At 33.1% G+C, this 22,036-nt stretch overlaps 5 protein-coding genes and 2 non-coding genes across 11 annotated transcripts; 3 read left to right on the top strand and 4 right to left on the bottom strand.

Moving 5' to 3' along the window:
• Nucleotides 1–242: 242 nt before the first annotated feature.
• On the bottom strand, nt 243–8,334 carry LOC100872873 (uncharacterized). Its single transcript, XM_012487153.3, has 15 exons — nt 7,788–8,334; nt 7,419–7,506; nt 7,143–7,294; nt 6,820–7,068; nt 6,713–6,737; nt 5,345–5,501; nt 4,071–4,111; nt 3,669–3,937; nt 3,385–3,547; nt 3,053–3,303; nt 2,460–2,962; nt 2,198–2,371; nt 1,973–2,109; nt 1,740–1,896; nt 243–1,639 (listed from the first exon to the last, which is right to left on the bottom strand). The coding sequence occupies exons 1-15, from the start codon at nt 7,917–7,919 to the stop codon at nt 1,474–1,476; spliced, it is 2,664 nt and encodes an 887-aa protein (XP_012342607.1). The 5' UTR covers nt 7,920–8,334; the 3' UTR covers nt 243–1,473.
• Nucleotides 8,239–9,867, top strand: Arpc3A (Actin-related protein 2/3 complex, subunit 3A). Its single transcript, XM_003689966.4, has 4 exons — nt 8,239–8,677; nt 8,896–9,072; nt 9,140–9,335; nt 9,404–9,867. The coding sequence occupies exons 1-4, from the start codon at nt 8,672–8,674 to the stop codon at nt 9,556–9,558; spliced, it is 534 nt and encodes a 177-aa protein (XP_003690014.1). The 5' UTR covers nt 8,239–8,671; the 3' UTR covers nt 9,559–9,867.
• On the bottom strand, nt 9,865–11,646 carry RpL15 (ribosomal protein L15). Its single transcript, XM_003689965.4, has 5 exons — nt 11,580–11,646; nt 11,051–11,231; nt 10,578–10,714; nt 10,358–10,468; nt 9,865–10,179 (listed from the first exon to the last, which is right to left on the bottom strand). Exons 2-5 carry the CDS (start codon nt 11,220–11,222, stop codon nt 9,985–9,987), a joined length of 615 nt encoding a protein of 204 aa, XP_003690013.1. The 5' UTR covers nt 11,223–11,231; nt 11,580–11,646; the 3' UTR covers nt 9,865–9,984.
• Nucleotides 11,647–12,271: 625 nt separating this feature from the next.
• On the top strand, nt 12,272–14,196 carry LOC100864387 (uncharacterized). The gene is made up of 4 exons (XM_003689970.4): nt 12,272–12,639; nt 12,915–13,099; nt 13,189–13,542; nt 13,835–14,196. Exons 1-4 carry the CDS (start codon nt 12,303–12,305, stop codon nt 14,066–14,068), a joined length of 1,110 nt encoding a protein of 369 aa, XP_003690018.2. The 5' UTR covers nt 12,272–12,302; the 3' UTR covers nt 14,069–14,196.
• LOC105735613 (putative peptidase C1-like protein F26E4.3) lies at nt 14,179–21,320 on the bottom strand. 5 transcript variants are annotated; one of them, XM_086903853.1, is made up of 9 exons: nt 21,162–21,320; nt 20,690–20,794; nt 16,165–16,475; nt 16,039–16,102; nt 15,718–15,910; nt 15,332–15,627; nt 15,039–15,238; nt 14,827–14,984; nt 14,179–14,752 (listed from the first exon to the last, which is right to left on the bottom strand). In XM_086903853.1, the coding sequence occupies exons 3-9, from the start codon at nt 16,454–16,456 to the stop codon at nt 14,633–14,635; spliced, it is 1,323 nt and encodes a 440-aa protein (XP_086759979.1). In that variant the 5' UTR covers nt 16,457–16,475; nt 20,690–20,794; nt 21,162–21,320; the 3' UTR covers nt 14,179–14,632. The 5 variants fall into 5 exon arrangements, with proteins under 5 accessions (XP_086759979.1, XP_086759980.1, XP_086759978.1 ...); XM_086903854.1 differs by lacking the exon at nt 21,162–21,320 and adding an exon at nt 21,073–21,135; XM_086903852.1 differs by having other exon boundaries at nt 14,827–15,238; nt 21,162–21,270.
• A 235-nt stretch (nt 21,321–21,555) lies between these two features.
• On the bottom strand, nt 21,556–21,627 carry TRNAP-AGG (transfer RNA proline (anticodon AGG)). Its single transcript has one exon. It is a non-coding gene; the product is annotated as a tRNA-Pro (tRNA).
• A 323-nt stretch (nt 21,628–21,950) lies between these two features.
• TRNAT-AGU (transfer RNA threonine (anticodon AGU)) lies at nt 21,951–22,024 on the top strand. Its single transcript has one exon. It is a non-coding gene; the product is annotated as a tRNA-Thr (tRNA).
• The last annotated feature ends 12 nt before the right edge of the window (nt 22,025–22,036 follow it).

Genomic DNA, 22,036 nt, shown 5'->3' with positions numbered 1-22,036 from the left:
ACGTGCCAAAAATATACATTTGAGAATATATATAGTAAACACTGTATCTCGCGATAAATATCTGAATACTCAAATATCTAAATTTTATATATTTGAGTTTTTAAATGTTTTAATTCTCGTATTGTCTTTTTATTTTAATTCACACTGTATATAGTATGCTTATCCTCTGATTAATTTCTTCTTTTATTGATGAAATAAAACTTAATGAACTGGAATTAAATAAACAAAATTGACAAAAATCATTAAAATACAAAATTACAGATATATCAAAACAAATTATTCTAATATACCATAAATTTATTTATATTGAAGTAGTTGTCGCTATACTGAAACATGGTATGTGTGCTTCAAGTATGAACCTAAATTCCAACATCATTAGATACACTGTTCTGTCTTGTGAAATTCAATATACAAATTGTTCAGTCATATCCTTATGAGAATATGTACGTATTTCTACAAGGAATCTGTTAAAGGTACACGATGTAACTGTTTATAACACTATTCTGTATGTCTTATTCTATAAGAATACATCCAACGATGTAAATGAATGCGCGTTATTGAAATAAGTTGCAAATAACAATTGATACAACGCATTATATAAATGTAATTGCGCTGTAGACAAACGAGTAAATGTTTGCCCCATTTCGAGCGTCTCTCTCTAGATCTCTATATCGTGTCTATTAACAAATGTACAAAAATCCATTATATTTCAGTATAACATATACACTGTATATCGTATATAGGTCATACCATATGTTTACATTCATCGCGATGAATATCACTAAAGTATTTATTTGTAACAATAGCAGCAGTAATAATGGTAATGTAGTAATAATTGAGATGGTAATAGCAGTAGCAGTAGTGATATATAATAGCAATAGTAGAATAATACTAGTAATAGTAGTACTAGTAATAGTAAGCAATGGTAATAATAGTGATAATTGCAATAATAATAGTAATAATAATAATAATACTACTATTTTTATTGTTTTTGGATCATTAAATGTAAAAAAAATTGGAAAAAAATGGTATGAAATTTTTACAGAAATTGAATGACATCAAAAACTCGAAAATCGTAATCATAATGACTGCTTAGATGAGTATCGGGAGTGAGACGTTCAATTCGGTTTAATTCATTTAAAACTTAATTTAAGGATAGCAACTTGAATACAAATGTTGAAAGAGATTTAAGATATACGTATACGCCACTTATCAACGAGGAATTATTTGGGCTTTTCTTGAATCACAATTTGTTTATCAATTGCGCACGATCATGTTACAATCGGAATTTACGTATACGATTAATTGCTGAAATATAATGAAAATTGATTTGTCAATAATATAAATAATTTAGTGTGCGTGTGCATATGTGAGAGTAAGTATGGGCGCGCGTGTATGTGCTAGCATCAGAAACAGGTGGATATAAAAATTCACCAATTATTCGTTATAATGGTAAAAATCAGCAATATACGATCAATATTTTCTCATGCTCGGCATAGATGATTTATATGGATCAAAACGATCGTATGAAGGTGCTGTTCCAGGTGCAGTTAATCCCATTGATTGAATAGGACCACTTTGATACGTAGGTGGAACTGGATGTCGTAATGTGTTTCCCATACTGCTTGAATTACTCCATCTGAAATAGATGTATTTCAATAAATGGAGATATATTTATTTAATCGATCTTATTTGCAAATTAAATATAAAATTTATTTTACAAAGAGATTAGTGTGTACCTGTTTACATTGTCGGAGGATCTAGAACTCCAACTAGATGGTTCGTTTCGAGGATCTCGAGTTCCACTACTAGGTACAGAATTAAATGATTTTGTAGATGAAGGTCCAGAATGCCAACTACTAGTTGTTCGATTGCTTTCAACATAACGACTATCACCTATATACGTATAAAAATGGTAAGGTCATCTTAATCAAACAATTTTCTGAAATCATATGAATTCTGTTATACTAACGTGGAGTACTGGATCCTGTAGGTTTGAAACTTTCACTGTAACGCGTATGACTATCCCTAGAACTTCTATGGGTATCTGTATCAGAACGCCTAACATCGCGATCACGAGTATAAGTAGTAGTACTTGCACGTTCGTATCTATACAAAAATATTTCGAATTTTTCTTACTCAAAAAATTGAAATATATATTGTACAAAAACATGAATTAATTCCTTCTTTATGTTACCTTTCCTTAACTTGTCGAGGATCGATAGACGTTGCTGTCGTGCTAAGAGTATCTCGACGTACGATCACTTCTCTTCCTCGGGATACATCGGAAAAACTTTCGGGACGACTACTACGGGAAGTAAACTCGCTACTACGTTTGAATTCCTTTTTCAATCCTAAATCTTGACTGGATCTGTAATATTTTACGATTCTTTCGTATCTTCTCCGCTTTCGATTCGCACAAAAATGAGGGAATACGAAGGAGCATACACGCATCTTACCTACTAGATTCGTAGCGAGTAGGCGGGGATGCATCTAATCGTCTATCTGAGACGCGATCTAAAATCTCACCACGACGATCACTTACACGTTCTGGAATGTGTTTTCGACTATGCTCAGTGGCCATACGTTTTCTATCTGGTTCAACATATATATCTCTTGGATCCCTTCTATCGCTAGAACATCGTTTAATGGATGGTGGAGGCGGAGCACGTCTACTCTCTTCTAATCGCATTTGTTGTCTTTTTAATTCCAATCTTTCTCGCTCCAGCTTTTCCCGCTCCAGTTTTTGACGTTCTCGTTCGAGTCGAAGTAACTCAGCTCTTTCCTGCTCAATTCTTTCTCTTTCCCTTCTTAATTTCTCTCGTTCTCTTTCTAATCGTGCAGCTTCTTCTCTTTGTCTACGTTCTACTTCCCGTTGTCGCTCCATATCTTCTCTTCTTCTCCGTTCTTCTTCGCGAAGCATCCTCTCCCTTTCTCGTAGTCTTTGTCTTTCTCGCTCCTCCTGGAAATACATGAAAAATTATACTCTTGACAATTCTAATAAATAATTAATATTAAAATATATGCCTCATTAATAATAATTATTTTTTACCCTGATTTTTGCAAAGGTCAACACATCGTCGCGTCTACGCCGTTCGCGACTGCGAGATCGAGTATGAGATCGATGATGATCCCAGGATCGAATTCTCTTTTCGTCACGTCTTCCTCTCTCGCTTTCCGGTTTTTTACTTGTAGATTTAGTTGATCGAGAATCGGCATCTTTCGAAACTTCATCTTTCTTTTCCTGCACTTCTGCTTTCTTATTTTCAATGTTTTCATTGTTTTTTTCGTCTGCCTTTTTCACTGTTGTAATATATTTAAATATTTCTTTTATAATATATATAACATCACTTTGTATATATTATATTTATTTGAATCACTCACTTGCTTCTGTTCCTTTATCTTCTGTTTCTTTCTTCGTTTCCTTATCTTTTCGATCATTGATCTCATGATTATCTTTTGTCTTTTCTTTTTCTTCCTTCTTTTCAGATTTTCCATTCGTAGTATCTCGTTTGCGCATATGACTTTGTTGAGTGTCACCTTTGGCCTTTATATAACATGAGAGTATACATGAAGAAAAGTATACATAAATATTTAAATATATATTACTAATATATAATTTATTAAATACTCTAAGAGATAGAAATATTTTCTTTGATTTTATTTACCTTTTCTACGGATATTACACGTCCATGAAGTTCAGTTCTATGTAAATGTTGTATACACTTTGCAGCATCTTCGCTAGTGGACATAGTTACATAGCCATAACATCTTGCACCTGGCGTTCTAGCATTTGTAACTACTTTTGCACCTATTACTTTTCCATATTTTGAGAATATTTGTTTCAAATCAGTAGCGCGAGTACTCGAAGACAATCCAGATACCCACAAATTTCTACTACTCGCATTAACGGGACTAACTTGAGAAGTTTTTTTGTCTATATAAAGAATAAAATAATTGTAAAACAAGAATAGAATTAATAGATATTTTAACTATATAATAATATCGACAAATATTTAAAAATTTAATTACAATTCTACAAACAATTTAAATAATTATTTAATAGTTACCTTTATCATCCCTTTTTTGGCTCTTGTTGCTAGACTCCACGCTGAAAACAATTATTATTCTCATTACATCTGACAATCATTTAAATAATTCTTATTATGTATGAAAAGATAATATTTTAGAAACAATGAATTTCTTTTTCGAGGCTTAATTAGGTACCTCTGTAACTATGTTAAGCATATAAATTTGGCTAGCAACTTTTATCTTTATAACAAAATTATATAATTATATTTATATATTTATCATAATTATCAGCTATAATTATCATGATTATCATCATTGTCATCGTGATTATTATTATCGCCATCATTATCATTATCATCATCATCGTCATCGTCATCATCATCGTTGTCATCATCATCATCATCATCATTATCACCATCATTATCATCGTTGTTAATAATGATAAAGACAACAACCACAATAGCAGCAGCAACAATAATAGAAACAACAGTAACAGTAATAATAATTAGATATTCGTTTTGACGTTCACTTGTACATCAGCTGTGATACAATTTGTTAGCAGTTTAATGAAATTACTACGTTTCATTGCGGCTGAATCCATTTTTCATTCGTTCGTGTAACGAAAGTATGTCCGTGCGGAAAATATATTTGTATTGCATCCCTTTTACATAAGCTTTCCAAAAATGGAGTATTTCCTTCGTAGTTCTTCCGGGTGGGCTTGACACTTCTTTGTAACTTGGAATAAGCATTGACACACACGCGATATAGAGTAGTAGTCTTCGATGAATGATATGATTACTTGATGTTCGCGTTAAGGCTTAAGTGGGATCTGTCGAATGTATAATTTATCTCAAGATGCTAACATATCTTGCTAGGTTCGATGAAACTGCTGTTTGTTTAATAAACGAATATCTTCAGAGAGGAAAAGTTGCATGTATAATCACTTTCATTGGTAATTCTGGAGCGTATAATACACCATCGAAAAATATTCGTTTATGAATAGGAGCGGTATATATAGGACTTGGTTTGGTTAAGTTTGCTAGCCAATTTCTCGATTTCTTAACATACTTTCCAGAGTTAAGAATTACAGCCTAAACGTACGAGATCGGAAAGGAACTTCGTATGCGATTGAAAAAAAGGGAATAAAGTAATCTTGCGTGCGACTGTGACGAATAATTCAGCTTGGAAATCCATCGTTCGACAGTATCTTATCCTGATGGTATTGTATGCGGTGGAAGAGCATCGCTAGCATAGAGTTGTGTGACATTTCGTTGTCGTATCACTGTGAACCGTTTAGCAATGAGAGACCAACCTCTTGCTTCCATCTCCACCACCGTCCTGCTTGCTCTTCGTCCCGACGTTTCCACCTGATGTCGTCCCTTCCTTGTTGTTGGCACCAGCTTCTGCTCTACCGCTCCCTTTAGAGTCTCCCTTCTTGTTTTCTTCCACTTTCTTCTTCTCTCCTCCATCTGCAGAGACAATCAAGGTAGCATAGTCACTTTCTGCGAAGCCAGATTTCTTCTCCCTCCCTAAGACTCCAGCTGCTTAGTGGCCTGTATTTCCTGCATGGAACTTTTCCGAGCCACTAACAGATTGCGGAGTAAATTATGATGAAGATCGCATGATTGCAATAACACAAATTCACTCTTCAATGGTATAATCCATAGCGACCCTACTTTGTTTTTTTCTTTTGATTTTCGAACGATTTAAAGTTACCTTTGTACCTTTATATAAAATAGACTCTGAACCAAAACCTATATTGAAAGAAAACTTTAAGGGAAATAAAGAGAAAATGGAGAACAAAAAGGAAAAAGGAAAAAGGAGAAAGGGAAAAGAAAAAACTAGAAAGGTAGCAAAAGGAATACATACGCACGCGCGCGCGCAGGCATAAGCACGCACGCATGCAGGACATCATATCTGATTTCTGCGATAGCAAAATATTTGCGCGTTAAAATGACATGCGATTATTTTAAGTTGGTGGTTTTAAGGCATTGATTTCTCCAGGATAATAAACAACGATGCATCATCAACCGTATATGGGGAAGATTTTTGGCTTGACATATACTTCAGTCTTCTTGTATCCACATAATTCGGAGACCAAACGATCCAACGATGCTCTAGGTGGTTAGGTAGAATTAAATGTAACTTTATATCAAACTCTAGCGTTAACTAACTTATAGACTAGCACTTATGGGATAAACTTTGTAGAACATAGTTGATATTGCGCACAAGAACGTCGACGAATATATGTTTCATTTTGGTTGAAACCTCGTCGATCATCGCGCCATAATACTCTGCAGCTACATTACTGCATGCCATGTCCACATGATAAATGGTTGCATCGCTTCCTGCACGTATGCTTGATTGAAAATATGGAGCTCGAAGATCGGAAGTAAAATGAAGCATGAAGTAGTAAATTTGTTGACAAATCCAGCGCGCTCGTAATTCTGGATAGATGGAGGTATTTTATACGTAGATAAGCATGTCTCTTGGTCTTTCTGATGCCACATACTTAAGTAACTTACTCGTGACCATCGACAATAGTAGTGCTATATCTATACCTTGAAATCTTACGTCTATGCATACATACATACATACATATATGTGTGTATGTATATATATATACATATATACATGTATGTACATATATAGGTGCAAATCAAGATATGACAAAACTTACCCTTATGCCTCTCGTGAGATTCTGTCTGAAACATACAAAGTAAAAATATAAAATAATTTTTATTTTTTCTTGAAATGTTAAAGTCACGATTTAATTTAATCCATTACCTCCTCCGCGAGGAGATTTTCTTCATCTTCACCAATAGTTAGATTGATGGAATCTTCATTGTCGATACCATTGGCCTCAACAGTAGAAACTGAATTAGTTGTGGTTTGATTTACTGTAGTAGCTACATCAGATTCTTTCTTATCAATAGCCTGCGTATTTTCAATTAAATTTTTATTTAAATGATTCTTAAGTTCCTGTTTGTGTTCTATTTCCTTGTTAACATTATTTTGAATTTCACTTTGAAGTTCCTAAAATAAAATTTTATTTTGTTATTCTTATAAATATATTCTTTTATAATGAACTAAATATTATCTATACTTACTTCCACTTTAGATATTGTAGTTGTATTATCTTCTATAACAGGCTTTGATTCTTGTTTAAGTTTTATATCATTATTATCAGATACCTCCATATTTTCTTCTTTTTGATTTTCTAATGTATCATTAGTCTCATCTTGATTGATTGTACCTGTTACTAAAATGCAAAAAATTATAAATTTGGTTGATAAAAATGGCTTTAAATCTATCTCTTTTCTTTTAATCAATATATATATATATATATATATATATATATATATATATAAGGTCAAATAACATACCACTATTTTTTCTTGGACTAACTTTGCATAATCCACCACAAGGTACAATCAAGTATTCATCAGGATCTTGACCTTCATCAGTTATAGCCTTTATATATCAAAATAACAATGAAGTTACCATAAGTTATAATAACAATAATGAACAATAAAAATGTAAAATTATATTTAGTTGAATATAATTAGAGAAAAAAACTTGTTCATCAATGGTAATATTGCAATTATTTTAAAAAATAAGATTTTGAAATGATATATATATAACGTTGAAATAAACTATCAACGGTATCAAAAGGGTTAAAATGGCGATAAAACAAAGAATAATATTGCTAATGATATCTTAACAAAAACAATTTAAAGGATAAGAAAATTTACTTTGGAAAGACGCTCAAGAAGTGCTGCTTTATTGCCAGTTTTATCTAGCCCACGTCTCTCGAGTTCTGTTTTCAAATCTATAACTCGCAGTTCAGTGAGCTTTTTTCCTTCAACATCGGCCATTATTCTCATACAAAAGTGTCCGACACAAGGCACGCTTATGTTTCAATTTTATCGCTTTTACAAATAGAAATTTATAAGCTAATTTTCATATATAAACTCAATAAAGTAACAAAATTATGATATATAAAAAGAACAATTGAAGGATTTCTCAAAATCACAAAGAAAAAGTTACGACAACACACTCCGATATGAACTATCCATCGTCGTCGCCATTTAACGGAAATGACCGGAAGTAATTCTCGCATCAAGTGAATAGAATAGCCAATCTAAAAAATCAAGATACATTTCATTGGAATATTACTAGAATTACTTTTATTGTTAATATAATGATAATCAAATTAAAATGCGAAATTGTATGTATTAAAAAATGTAAAATTTGTTAAATATACATAAAATAATATAAATTTTATATAAAATGAATAAATAAGAAAAAGAAGAATAATTATCTACCAATCGAAAAATGATGATACTAGTTACAATTTTTAAAATGGAAGATATTATTATTAAAATTATATATAATTTTATTTATATTCATGAATAAAATTAAATTGTATGAAATGTTAAAATTTTATATGTTAAAAGATTAAGAATTTCTTATATTCAATAAGTAGTTATATGTTTTGTTAACGTTGATATCTTTAATCAGAAATGAGTATATGACGTATATCGATTTGCATATATATATCTAAGAATACGCTTGTTTAACATTGATACGTAAAAATTTATAATTGCTTAGTAGAAATTCTTTTATATTTATCAGTATGCCTGTAAGTAAATATTTTTTAAATTCATATTAAATATTATATATATTTCAATGAATTTTGACATATAATGTTATCTCTAACCTTCTTGAGATTTCAATCTATTTATATAAGTATTTATGCTTATTTTTGTATTATATTTGTATATATACTAATAGAAAAATGAAAATGAAATATTTTTTATTGTAATACTATAATGATTACTTATTTTTTTTTTATTTCAGGCATATCATTCAAGTTTTGTTGAAAGTAATGGAAATGTTGGTAATATGGCACTTTTGCCAATTCGAACACATTTTAGAGGTCCTGCACCTCCCTTCAATAATAAAGATTTGGATATAATTGATGAAGCATTGTATTTCTTCAAAGCAAATGTGTTCTTTAGAACGTATGAAATTAAGGTAACAACAATATGTTTATTTTTATTTCAATTTTATGTTTCTGAAATAAAATATTATATTATTTTAGAGCGAAGCTGATAGAGTTTTAATTTATATTACATTATATATAACAGAATGCTTGAAAAGATTACAGAAATGTGCAACTCAAGCTCAAGCTACAAATGAAATGTATTCTCTTGCTATTTCAAAATTTGATATTCCTGGTGATCCTGGTTTTCCTCTAAACTCTGTATATGCAAAACCAAGTAATCCTGTAGAAGCAGGTATATTTTGCATTAGTTTTATAATAAATTGAAAATTATTAAGTATAAACATATTTTTCTTTTTACAGATACTATGAGACAATATTTGCAACAAATAAGACAAGAAACTGGTGTTAGACTTGTGGAAAAGGTATATGGTGAAGATGGCAAACCAAGCAAGTGGTGGTTATGTTTTGCAAAAAAAAAATTTATGGATAAGTCATTATCTGGTCCTGGACAATAAAATATATTTTTTAATTATAACATAGAATATGTATAATGAATAAATACAAAAGTTTATTGCAGGAATTTATGAGTTTTAATATTTTATAACGTTAATAAAAATAAAATCAGAAAGATAAAAATGCGAAAAAAAAATATTGTAAGAATTTTGTAAATTAAATGTATTATTCATTTATCTATATATTTATATATATATTATATATATATATATATAGTTAAACTTGTAAAATCTTATTATATTGTATCTTATTATATATATTTGTATTTACTTAATTTATAAAAATGAAATATAACACTTTAAAACAACTAATTACGAAATAAGTGTTTATTTTGTACAGGATATACCATAATATTGATACAAGTATCTGTAACATATCAATGCAATGATGTATCATGTACATATCATTATTAGAAACATTTAAAAATTTTATCGCTTTCTGCGAAGCGATAAGGAGTTTCTTCTCAGCCATGCTGCACGACGAGAACCACCAATAGTTTGCGAATAACGATGTCCTTTGCCTAAACCACGTGAACTTCTGCCAGCTGATGTCTTGCCACGAAGTTCACGATGTTTATGTACTGCATTACATATCCAATTAACTTTTGGATCATTACGAATTGCCTGAAATAAAATGAAATTATTACTATTTCGTTCTTTAATATTGTCCTGTAATACTTCTTCTGTAATTATTTATTCAGACATCCAAGGAAGATGAAAAATCATGAAATTTCAATATGTAATAAAATATCATCACATTTCATACAAATATTTTATAAAATATTTAAATATTATGAATTACCTTATGTGCTGGATCAACCAAAATAACTTCATAATATTTATATGAAGAATCTTGAGCAACCCAATAACTGTTCAAAACTCGCAGACCTCCACAACGACGACCAACACGTTCCTGAAAATAAGTGTTTATCAAATAAATGCAGAAAAATGATAAAAATTGCATATTACATGACGTAGATGGTATAGATGAAGATTATACTTCAATTTAAATATGAACTTACTTCAGCAACAGACTGTAATTTTCTAGTAGGTTTTAACTGATTAACACCATGACTTTTTGGTTTTCCATAAGTTGCACCTTTAGGAACAGGACGTTTGCGCCCACCTCTTCTTACACGAATTCTAAATATGACAAACCCTGCATATTAAGAATACAATTTTTCATATCTATTATATTATATTAAATGTTTAATATATGCTATGTTTAATTTATATTAAACATAAAAAGATAATCAGTATATACACATATATCACCATATAACTGTAAGAGTGGTGCATGGTATATCTCATCATACATATTTTTTAAATATTTAATTTTATAAATAATAAAAAAGAAAAAATAAAAATTAAATTGTTACAATAAATAGAATTAAATTAAATTAATAAAACTAAATAGAATCAATTAAAATAATTAATTTGATCTAAGAATATTTCAATTATTTTATATATTTTATTGAAAAACTACTATTCATACCTTGCTTTGCTTTATAACCTAAACGGCGTGCTTTATCAGGCCTAGACGGTCTAGGAGCACGATGCATTTTAGTCAATTGACGATACTGCCAACATCTGACACGAAGCAAGAAGCGGAGTACATCGCTTTGCTTCTTGCGATAAAGTTCTTGCATATATTTGTATGCACCCATTGCGAATCCCTGAAAAACACAGGCATTAATATTATCTTTATCAATGAAAATAACATAATAGAAAGTTTAAAACTGAGGTTAATAATTATTAAAATCAGAAAATTTTATAAATTTTGTACAATATAATTTTATAAGTTTTCAATGAAAATTTAATAATAAATAAGAAAAATAAACAAATAAGGTTAATTTCTTTCGATAAACGTAACACGATAAATATAACGTTCTTATAAAAATAATGTACGAAATCATAAGAATATTTTGTACAGCAACTCTTGATAATGAAATTTTTTGATGTGTACTTCAAAAATACGTTTGGATTGGTAAAATATAATACGATTTTCAATACGAAACACTCACCTTCGTCAATTGGAAGGAAAGAAGGAAAGGCCCCCAACCTTCTTGACATTGATGTGTTAAACCATTATATCTGAAACATTGAAGATAGTATATTTGATGCTACGAATATAAACGACAGAGACATCTATGAAAAACAAAATGTATCAAATTTTTAACATATTTTATCCATCGATAAAATAAAAAAGAAAAAAAAAATGTAATCGAAATAGTTGTGGTAGATTGTAGAATGCCAAAAAAATTCATAATGAATACACATTGATTCAAATTATGCAAATTCATATCACGAAATTTAAGATAATTTTAATAATAAGTCAATTTGATAATATTTAAATGTCTATAATACAAAAATAACAAGAACAAATAAATTAATTAAATTCATAAAAGTGCATATGCAGCAAATATTTATATATATATATATATATTTATATTTTTTTTTTATTCTTTATTTTACTTTTTTATTAGTAGTTTTTTTTTATATTGTTGATTTGCTAGAATTTAATTATTTAAATGTGAAAAAGATTTGATTTGATTATTGCGACAAATCAAAAGTTTGAAAGATTATGATATAAAATGATCAATGAAATCACGAAAATGGAAAATCAGTTATGAAAATATTAGATAGTATAGATGGTTCTATTATCGAGCGACCTGGTGACCTCTCGTCGAGAAATTGATTATTTCAGGTAGCACGAATAAGTGGTAGTTAAGGAGACGTAGTCCACGATGGAGAGTCGTTCGGATAGTATAAAGGATCCGATTTATTATCCTTCGATGCAAGAAAACGGGGGGAAAAATGAAACGGCGACGGAAGTTGAAACGATTGACAAACGAAGCAGAAGTTCTGCTGGTAGCCAAGAATTTGATCTGGAAGAGAGTCACGCGTTGAAAGTGCCGCGCAAATTTATCACTAACTGGCGACAAGCTTGTGATCGTACACGAGACAGAACTAAGGATTTTTTGAAGAAATGGCGGACTGTTTCGGCTAATGTTGATGAAATCGTTGGTGTTCCAGTTTCCAACAAACAATTGGAACATCCTAGTTGGAGTGTACATGTTTGGAGTAAGATTTCGTAATTTTTATTTACGAAACACACGTTAAATACATTAGGAAGGAAAAGATACATAATGTAATCACGAATGGATAAGATACGGGCATTAAGTGTAAAAAAAAAACACAGAGATCGTGTTTGTTATAAGTATTATTATGCACATTGTATATATGCATGTTTATTATCATTATCGTATCATTATATTAATTAAATATTTCTTTCTTTTTTGCGTTCCTGTTTGTTTTGTTCCTTCTTTTTTTTTCTACTTATATTTTTGATAAATTAGCGACTTGGGTGAGTCGATATGCCAGCGATGAAAATTTAATCGCTGTAGAAGAAATTAACAAGGGTGGAAAATTAAAGGATCTGGCGCCCATTCAACGCGATAAGTTTTCACATTTTTTCACTTATCTTTTGGATCATGACAGAGATGGTTTTATCAATCGAAAAGATTTTCGAATGCTTTCAGAGGTATATATCACTATGAATAGGCGATATTACACGGTTATTATTGAAAGTTTATGCTAACATTTATGCTAATATTTCAACAATTTTGAAAGCGATTAAGAAGATTTGCGGATTGGTCGTGGAACGGACCCGAATATTTGAGATTGTTGGAGATTGAACAGGGATTAGCGGACTTAATTTTTCAAGAGAAGAAACACGATCAGATCAGCTTGGAAGAATGGTTGTGCTGGTGGGCGCGTGTCGTCGCGCCAGTCGGAGGAGCAACTTACAACGAGATTCCATTTTGGTTAAAAATTTTACCACGAATATTTTTTCTCGCCATTAATAATTCCGTAAGCGGAATAATATCGAAAAAAGAGCTCGAATCGTTTTATGGATCTGTCGTCGGCCTAGACTCTGACAAAATCTCCAAATATCTGGATATGGCGTATAATTCTCTGACATCGGTAAAAACGCTATATTTTTATCATAAAAGAATATATAATTACGATTGATGTTATTTACTTTTAAGATATCTAATGCGCTATAAAAACTCTAGGAGTTCCAAAAAAAGAAAAAAAAAAAAAAAGAAAATAAGATTAAAAAAAAAAAAATGACACATCGTATATAAAACGTGACGAGGGCACGAGGTGAAATATAGGATAAAATGGGAGAAGGGGGAATAATGAGATGGAGAAGGAGATATGAGACGAAGAAATGGAAAATTATTAAAATAATTATTCTTTGCATTTTCTTCAGAATGGAGACCATCTTCTCGGTTGGCCGCAGTATCAACTCGCATTCGCCAACTTTTTGTTCGGTCGTGGACCATTCGGGCCAGGAGAACATTTTTTCGGTATAACAGATTCCTGCATTATTCGAGGCAATAACGTGCCGTTCCCGATCGATTATTCCGCGATGAACACGCCAAAAGATAAATTGGAAGTATACAGGCCGCATTGTAGAAGTAGTCGACGTAGCGTAGTAGTTTGAAATGTAATCACAACATTAGGAGTGGTAACAGGTGGTAGATGCGGACAGTGATACGTTCCGACAAGAATCGGTCAGATATATCGATCAGAACCATTTTATGTGTGTATATATATATATATATATATATATATATATATATATTCAGAGCGTCTGGTATTTTATTCCCTAATAATAGATGAATTAATACATATATTCGTATGTATGTACATATATATATATATATATGATCAGAAAATATTTGGTAATCGTTTCATTTGCTCGTTTGACTCTGTACAAACATTGATTGATATGTATAATAAAATATATTGATTGGAATTTTTGATGAATGATAGACATGTGATTATGGAAGGATGAGCGAAACCGATCGATTCAGTACAATATTAAAGTAAACGAAATACAATAAAACACGATGAAAAGCAATGAAACGCAACGCGATGAACGAGACCCGATAACGATTCGATAGATAAATGCAACATTCGTAAAGTGTCGATGATTCTTCTCGGAAGTAAGAAAGAACATGGAAGAACAAATTATTCAAATAATCCTAATTCTTGTACTTTTTCCTTAGACAGTTTTTGCCCATACCGCTACAACGAACGATTCGATATCACATTCGTTTATTCCCCTTCGGATCCGGAACAAGCCGTTCTCGCCCCATTGCTGGCCCCAAGAATTGACGACCAGCTGAAAGGAAACGTACGATCGATCATTTCATTATTCGTAAATAATACGAAATTACTCGAATTCCCAACATTTACCCAATATTTAATCGGCAAGCCACGTTCCGTAGATACATCTTCTCCCCATCCAATGATCCTAACCGAATGATAACCAGACTCATAAAGCTCGGCAGTCGGAGCGTGCTTGTATATTCCCGACTCATATGAGAAAAAGTCTTGATAGACTTTCATGGTGGCTGAAATGTGATTCATGCTCAACGAATATTCGATGAATACGCCAATTATTATACCTTGCACCGGGCCCGATGTTAAAATTTCCACCATGATATCGGTCTCGTTGCCCAACCGATAAGCCGGCCCGACCTTGTACAATTCTTTTCGAAGAGGATTGGCCGGAGGACGGCATCCAGCAGCTTCCAAGTTCGTTCTCTTTTGTAATCTGCACTGTTCGTACGCACCTCTCCACGGGTAACACTGTTCATCGACCAGGCTTCATTCACGAGAAAAAGAAGAAGAAAATATTGTTATCATTCTTCATGGACCGAATGCATGGAAAAAAATCGATTTGGTAGGAAAATATTACCCGAATTTTCGCATGAACAGCCAAGCTCTGTCCAAGTAGCCACCGTTGCAGGCTCGTTGCCCTTTCTTGTTGCACGAAAGCAAATGCTGCGCGCTGAGAAGGACGCTATCCGCACCCTTGCTCATCACGGCAAACCTGTCCGAGGCGACCTGCGCCGTGGAAATCGCCCAAGATGCGCCGCACCATCCTTGATCCTCCACGTCGGAAATCTGGCGGCGCCAACGGGTCCTGGCGTCGAATTCTCGGGGCAGGGATTCGGGATCGTAAGTCCGCCGCACCGAATTCATTCTGTAAACCTTTGTTAACGAACGATCGATCGGTTACGATCGGCTTCGATTTTTTCGTAAAAAAAAAAAAAAAAAAAAAAAAAAATCCGAAATTAATACCGAATTCGACGGGTTCAGGGTGCCCAAGCGAAGTTGTACACCTTCCGACAATCTCTTGCCCCAAAATTCCGAGTAATTTCGCGCCCTCCAATCGAACGATATTGAATTGACTTCGTCTATCAGGCTTTGCTCTTGCAGGCATCGATTCTGTTCGCAAAGTACCTCGGCGAGTCTGGACACCGCGGTACATTTGCTGGAGGAACGAAAATAAAAATAGGAACGAGGATAAAAGACACGACGTTGCTCGAACAGAATTTTTCTAAATTAATATTTTATAGGAAGAGTCGAGGAAGAAGTGAAAGTGTACGAGCATACACGTACCACATGTTGCAATTTATCTTGAACACTTGGCCATCGTTGTAATACTTTCCCTGGTGGTAGCATCCTGTAAACGAAAAATGAAGGCAGTGAAACGAAAGACTCGCTCGAATCTTAATAAATACGAACGTTTTATCGGTTCCGGTGGTGGCTCTGTCACATTCGTATCGATCCCTTTGCAATGACTCCAGTAATCTGGGCAGCAATCTTCCTCTCTGAATCGATCGCAGAACTCATCGCAGTAACAAAGGCTGCCGAGAATCGGGGCGTTGCAGTCGTCCTGACGATCCGGGCAGCATCCTGGATATCTTCTCGCGCAATACGGGCCACTCGGAAGGCCCGAATAATCCGGCATACCGTTCACGATCGTCCCAACCACCACCAGGAAAATTCCGCATCCTAAGTTTTCCCAGGATCGCATTTTTCCACGCGTTCGTTTCCTGCGATACATTCAACAAGTTGGTCTATAATTTTTTTTTTTTTTTAACCCAACGAATATTAAATATTGTATACTTATTCTCGATCAAAATGATCGGTGCTTTAAAAAGTTGACGTTTTTTGATGATTTAACGTTAGATAAATTTATTATTGAATATATATAAAATGAAGAACTTTTGTAAAATTTCAATTACAACTAACTTAAAAAATTAAAAAAAGCTTCATTTTTCTCGTGTACAATATATTTCTGAAAGAGTTTAGTAAGTTTTCAATGTATCTAATTAATATAACCAGAGTTTAAAGTAGAGTGCTTATCAAAAATTATTTTATGGAAAAAAATAAAATTAAAACTTTTATCTGTATAGAGACATATCTTATTCAGCTTTTCCTACAAATCTGAACTTGTTGATAGTGTTAGTACAAGGTTTTCTTCTCGCCATTCTTGATACGCAGCTCTACTCTGTAGCTAATTAGAATAAAAATTTTTGCCTTGAAATATTTTCACCCAGTTGTTTCTTTATGTTACAAAACCCAGACATTTATTCCTAAGCTAAGTCTAAAATATATTGAAGTTTTACTGCTTTATTTTTTCTCTTTCGAAAACTGCACACGAAATAATGCTTTCTTCTTGAGTTTCTCTCTCTCCACTGTTATTATTTGTTATTACTACTTTTAATTGTTATTCGATCTGGAGATAGTCTTTTCTTTGTACCGATTTTATAATAATAATTTGAATCGAATCGTCGTCAAAATGATCGACCGCGGTACAAATATTTCTTAAGAAAGAAAGAAAAAAATTAAAAGTAAATACCGAAGAATATATTGTATGCGTATTTTAGGAAAAGTTTGATAGCGATGTGAATAACTTTAAATATGTTTAAATATGTATAAAAGTTTGAAAACGATCAATTTGATAGGCTTAGTATTAAACACTAATGATTGCTGTGAAATCAGATTCAAATATTCTACCAGTGAGCACGATAGTTTTTAAAAAAAAAAAATCATATAAAATCAATCAGTAAAGATAAAATTTCAAAATTTTGCACGCACACCACTAAAAATATTGAAGTCACAAATCGGCACATATCGGCTAGTGTGAATGCATGATAAAAATATCATAGCAACTTCGTGTGACTTCGGTTCATCATTCGACACGATTGGTTAATTCACTTGACTTCGTACGCTTGTTTTCTGCGATAGATTCAACAAATCTACAATTATTTTTTTTAACCCAATGACATTATATTTAAATACTGATTGCTGTGAAAGTTTTTAAAAAAAATCATATAAAATCAACCAGTAAAGAAAAAATTTCAAAACTTTTTTGCATTATCACTAAAAGATTGAAAGCCAGGAATACGCTATCGTATCGGCTAGTGTGAATGTATGATAGAAATGCCATAGCATACGACTACATCATTTCATGCGATTCGGTTAATTCGCTTGACTTTATCTTCTTCATCCAAGGGCATACGATGTAGATAAGAAGAAGCGAAGATCGAGCTCTTCTCGTATTTTCTTCTGTCATACGAAATATATAAATAGGAAAATTATGGGCCGAATGGTTCTCCCATTTTCATTCTCGATATCATTGTGTCATCGCGTGAATCTTCTGCATAAACGTATACAGATATACGATAATTGGCAATGATCGACGATAGAACTGTGCCAAATTGCACGCAAATTCCTTCTTCTTTTTTTTTTCTTTTTTGGAACGATTTCAAACGATTTCCCTTGTTGTTGAAATAGAGAGATTCACCGTCTTGGAAGAAAAGGAGTAGAAATAGACCACGCATTGACCGTGAAACGAATGGCACCGCGAAAGAATGGTTGAAAACGACTTATTCGATCATCGACGAGACAAGAAGAAGAAATCGCGTCGAAACGATTGTCGGCGATTACATAGAATGTAATAATATCATTTACGGAACGGTTATGTTATCCAACGCATTATAATATTAATGGAATTTACTAGACTGGAACATGTCACGTCGCCGGTTTATTAAATCTCGGTGAATCATCACATTTCCTAAACTATACCGACTATTTCCTTCCACGTACGCAAATATATCGTTTCACGACTAGAACTGAACACACGTTCGTGTGTCCGAAATCTTAGAACTTGCAAAACGAAACACACTTCGCATTCGAAATTTCAATCTCAGGCAGAGAATTGCAAGCGTTTTGATTTGTATTTCAAGCGGTGTGCAGTGAGTCGCCGATCTTGACCCGTTTTCAGTTTCATTAGAAGTGGACCGAGAATGATAACTATCCGACCGAGAATGTACGCGAATCCGCACGAAAATTAAGAGCAATTCCGGCCGGGTATCACGTTCGCTCTTTCAATGTCTCTCGAAATGTCGAAACAGATTCCGCCGTATATTCTCGATTTCGTAACGTGAACGATCACGCATATGCAGCTATGACAACACGCGTGACGTGTCGAAGCTACCGTGTCAATGATTTTCTTCACTCAATGAATGCAGTCAATGGAAAAGTATGCGACCTTTTATTCGGCCGAAATGACGAAAGCATGGACGAATAAGAGGAATCCTTCCTCCGATATCATCTTGATTATCGAACATTACGATAATTGATTCGATAAACAAACATCTTCGAATTATCTGAAAGTTTCAAAATTGATACGACGCTTGATACATTGTTATTTTTTTCGATGAATTTTCAGCGCATCGGGAATGCATGCGTCACTCTGAAAAAAAAGAAAAGAAAAGAAAGAGAGAAAGAATTATTCGAATTATTCGAGTATCACCGTAACGCGGAAGGATCGAAAGGGCGCCGATTCTCTAAACACGTCACGATTAAAATATCGATCAGGTTTTCAAACGGAGCGTAAAATAAACGAAAAACACTTTTGAGAACGATACATAGTCGTTAGCCTTGTTAACGACCGTTAAATTTTTTTTTTTTTATAACGAGAATGGATCCCGAGATGATGTTGCAACAGGATGAAAAAGATTAAGAAAATAAACGGAATATAATTATAGTGACTCGTATGCGATTGGAGGCTATTTTAAAAATGACTCGATTGGCGAAAAGAGGTTGAAGAAAGAGGTTAGTAGGCATCGTATATTTTTAAGCCGATTTCTTCGGGGTGCACAGCATTTGTTTTATCGATAAAATAAAACGAACCAATGATATCCGTCCATCTGATATTTTTTTTTTTTTTCTTTCTTTCCAACCTTGTCCGATTATTTATTTCCGCATTTTTCTTCGATCAATCTTTTTCTCCGTCTATTCGATCGCGATCGAAGAAAGAATTCCTCTGGCTATTCCTCCTCATCTCGTTGCCCTGTTTCCATCGAAATTTTCAACTTCGCCCATATTCTGTTTCTTTTCTTTTTTTTTTTTAAATTTATATATATATATATCGATCATGGTACGGTTTAAACTTTCCTAAAATTAAACACCGGTGTCACTTTTTCTCTCTCTCTCTCTCTCCACCACCCTGTTCCCCTACTCCCATCGATTCTCGACCGAATCATCCTCGATTATTTTTTCTTCTTCTCTCTTTTTCCCCTTCATTTTCTTTTTCCTCTTTATTTAATCTGTTTATCGTAAGTCGCGCCAATGCTTATATACGTATATCTTTCAAATTGTTCGCGCTAAAAATAACGCGAACGTCATATATTAACGCGTATGTGCCCATTGGCCCAAATTCCGATCTCTTTGCGTTATGGATTCGGGATAAGGGTGGTGAAATCGAATAGGTATCGATGATAGGTATTCGACGAGGATTGCGCGTACGTACACGCGCAAGGACATCTATCTATCCAACTATTGAATCAACCTTTTTTTCTAGAGAACACCGAGAAATCGCTTCTTTTTAAATCGTTCAGCGCGCGCGAAACGCTCAGGCGTGTACGCACACATGCAACGTGAATGAGATAACGGGTAAACGCGGAATAAGAATCGCAGTATTCGTAGCATTCGTGTGTAAAAAACGTGCCTCGAATCATTTTCGGTCCATTATGCGAAAAAAGATGTTTATTTCAATATGCAGAGATTTTTTTTTTATGTGTATATATATATAGTTCGTGCAATCGTGAAATCGTCGCATTTTCATTCGTACGAATTCTCTAAATCGAAATAATCGATCGGTATTCTAAAAACAACATCAATTTAATATCGCTTAATATCCGATGATTGATCACTGCAACAAGTTGTATCGAATATTAAATATCGAAGTGTCACTTACCTGTCGTTGGTGGAGATTGGTCAGATCACACGAGAAAACACTTGGCTCTTTTGGCGAATGTCAGACACTACCACTTGCTTCCCAGTACTCGGTGGCAGTACACGCCTGCAATAGACGCCCGTAGATACGCGTTCTAAAATATCTTCAAATATGTTCTTGGATGACAGTGACAGTGGTTTGAAAGATTGGGGGATTGAGAAAGAGACATAAAAAAAGAGGGGTTAAAAATTCTCGAACAACTCGGACGATTGAAAAGGAACTAAAGCTAATTTACAACTGTCGTTCGCAAGATAAATTCGAAGCGGTGTTGTAATAACGATTGTTTAACCGATTAGAGGAGAATCGATCGGTGCTGGCGGCTCGAAAGCAGGAGCCTAACTGACCTGCGAATACGTTAGGTAAACGCGAGCTAAATGCTAGCCTGGTCGCGTCCCACGGTGTATCGCGATTCGGTTTCCTCTTGGCTACTTACCGGATCTCCTTACGACTTCTTCCCTTGAGATTCGTCATTCCTCGAATATGCAAAGGTCTCTGATTAAACTCGCGAGTGAGTGCAACTTGTCACAGCAGTTACAGATTCCGACTCGCCACGAGTGTGCACAGCGGGCACTCAAGATCCCTCTTCTTTCTTCTTTTAAATTTTAAATTGAAATTAAAATGCTCGAAAACAAGCGTGTTTTTTTTTTAAATTGTTAATTACACATGTCTTTATCGCCACTTGCATATCTTTGAATAATATCATTATTTTTTTTTTTATGCAAAACTTTTACGAAACGGATGAAAAACAATTGATATTTGAGAGACTTAATTATTTAATTCGTGCAAACAGTTGAAAGGAAAAATTAAAAAAAAAAAAAACACGGGAAGGGCTCGTCCGGGATTTGAACCCGGGACCTCTCGCACCCTAAGCGAGAATCATACCCCTAGACCAACGAGCCACGTTGAGAAAATTTTTCAATAATTTCTATATATATACGAATCAATCGTTTTTCTAGGATATATTTAATATTAAATTGAAATTTTTATTTAAATTCATATAATAAGTTATACGAATTATACTGATTCATTTTGCGATAATAACAATTGCAATTTATATCTATATATCATGTCTATATATAAAGATCCTTTCTAATATTATGATATAATTTAAGAAATATTAATATTTAATAAATTATTAATAATTTATTTTATATTAATATTAACTAAACATTATTATCTGGATTAGCTGAAATATATTCTTTGAGAACTTTAGGATCAACTTGGCGCCGTGGCTTAGTTGGTTAAAGCGCCTGTCTAGTAAACAGGAGATCGAGGGTTCGAATCCCTCCGGGGCCTAGCAAGGTATTT

This window comes from Apis florea, unplaced genomic scaffold (genome assembly GCF_048593485.1).
Source record: "Apis florea isolate Af1SG1 unplaced genomic scaffold, ASM4859348v1 contig_2293_pilon, whole genome shotgun sequence".
In the NCBI taxonomy this organism is placed as follows: Eukaryota; Metazoa; Arthropoda; class Insecta; order Hymenoptera; family Apidae; genus Apis; species Apis florea.
Note: the sequence above shows the minus strand (reverse complement) of the source record. Positions and strands in the feature narration are given on the sequence as shown.

Excerpts from the sequence above, each read along its gene's own strand:
- LOC100872873 (XM_012487153.3), bottom strand. The coding sequence starts at position 7,919 with ATGAGAATAATGGCCGATGTTGAAGGAAAAAAGCTCACTGAACTGCGA. Across the intron at positions 5,502-6,712 it reads ATCTCACGAGAGGCATAAGG|ATGGAGGAGAGAAGAAGAAA; the intron begins GTAAGTTTTGTC and ends TTGTCTCTGCAG. Across the intron at positions 1,897-1,972 it reads TACAGGATCCAGTACTCCAC|GTGATAGTCGTTATGTTGAA; the intron begins GTTAGTATAACA and ends ATACGTATATAG.
- Arpc3A (XM_003689966.4), top strand. Across the intron at positions 9,073-9,139 it reads TTAGAACGTATGAAATTAAG|AGCGAAGCTGATAGAGTTTT; the intron begins GTAACAACAATA and ends ATATTATTTTAG. Across the intron at positions 9,336-9,403 it reads AAGTAATCCTGTAGAAGCAG|ATACTATGAGACAATATTTG; the intron begins GTATATTTTGCA and ends TTCTTTTTACAG.
- RpL15 (XM_003689965.4), bottom strand. The coding sequence starts at position 11,222 with ATGGGTGCATACAAATATATGCAAGAACTTTATCGCAAGAAGCAAAGC. Across the intron at positions 10,715-11,050 it reads AGGTTATAAAGCAAAGCAAG|GGTTTGTCATATTTAGAATT; the intron begins GTATGAATAGTA and ends CTTAATATGCAG. Across the intron at positions 10,180-10,357 it reads TGGTTGATCCAGCACATAAG|GCAATTCGTAATGATCCAAA; the intron begins GTAATTCATAAT and ends ATTTTATTTCAG.
- LOC100864387 (XM_003689970.4), top strand. The coding sequence starts at position 12,303 with ATGGAGAGTCGTTCGGATAGTATAAAGGATCCGATTTATTATCCTTCG. Across the intron at positions 13,100-13,188 it reads ATTTTCGAATGCTTTCAGAG|CGATTAAGAAGATTTGCGGA; the intron begins GTATATATCACT and ends CAATTTTGAAAG. Across the intron at positions 13,543-13,834 it reads CGTATAATTCTCTGACATCG|AATGGAGACCATCTTCTCGG; the intron begins GTAAAAACGCTA and ends CATTTTCTTCAG.
- LOC105735613 (XM_086903852.1), bottom strand. The coding sequence starts at position 16,456 with ATGCGATCCTGGGAAAACTTAGGATGCGGAATTTTCCTGGTGGTGGTT. Across the intron at positions 15,911-16,038 it reads AAGATAAATTGCAACATGTG|CAAATGTACCGCGGTGTCCA; the intron begins GTACGTGTATGC and ends TCGTTCCTCCAG. Across the intron at positions 14,753-14,826 it reads GCTTGCCGATTAAATATTGG|CTGGTCGTCAATTCTTGGGG; the intron begins GTAAATGTTGGG and ends GTTTCCTTTCAG.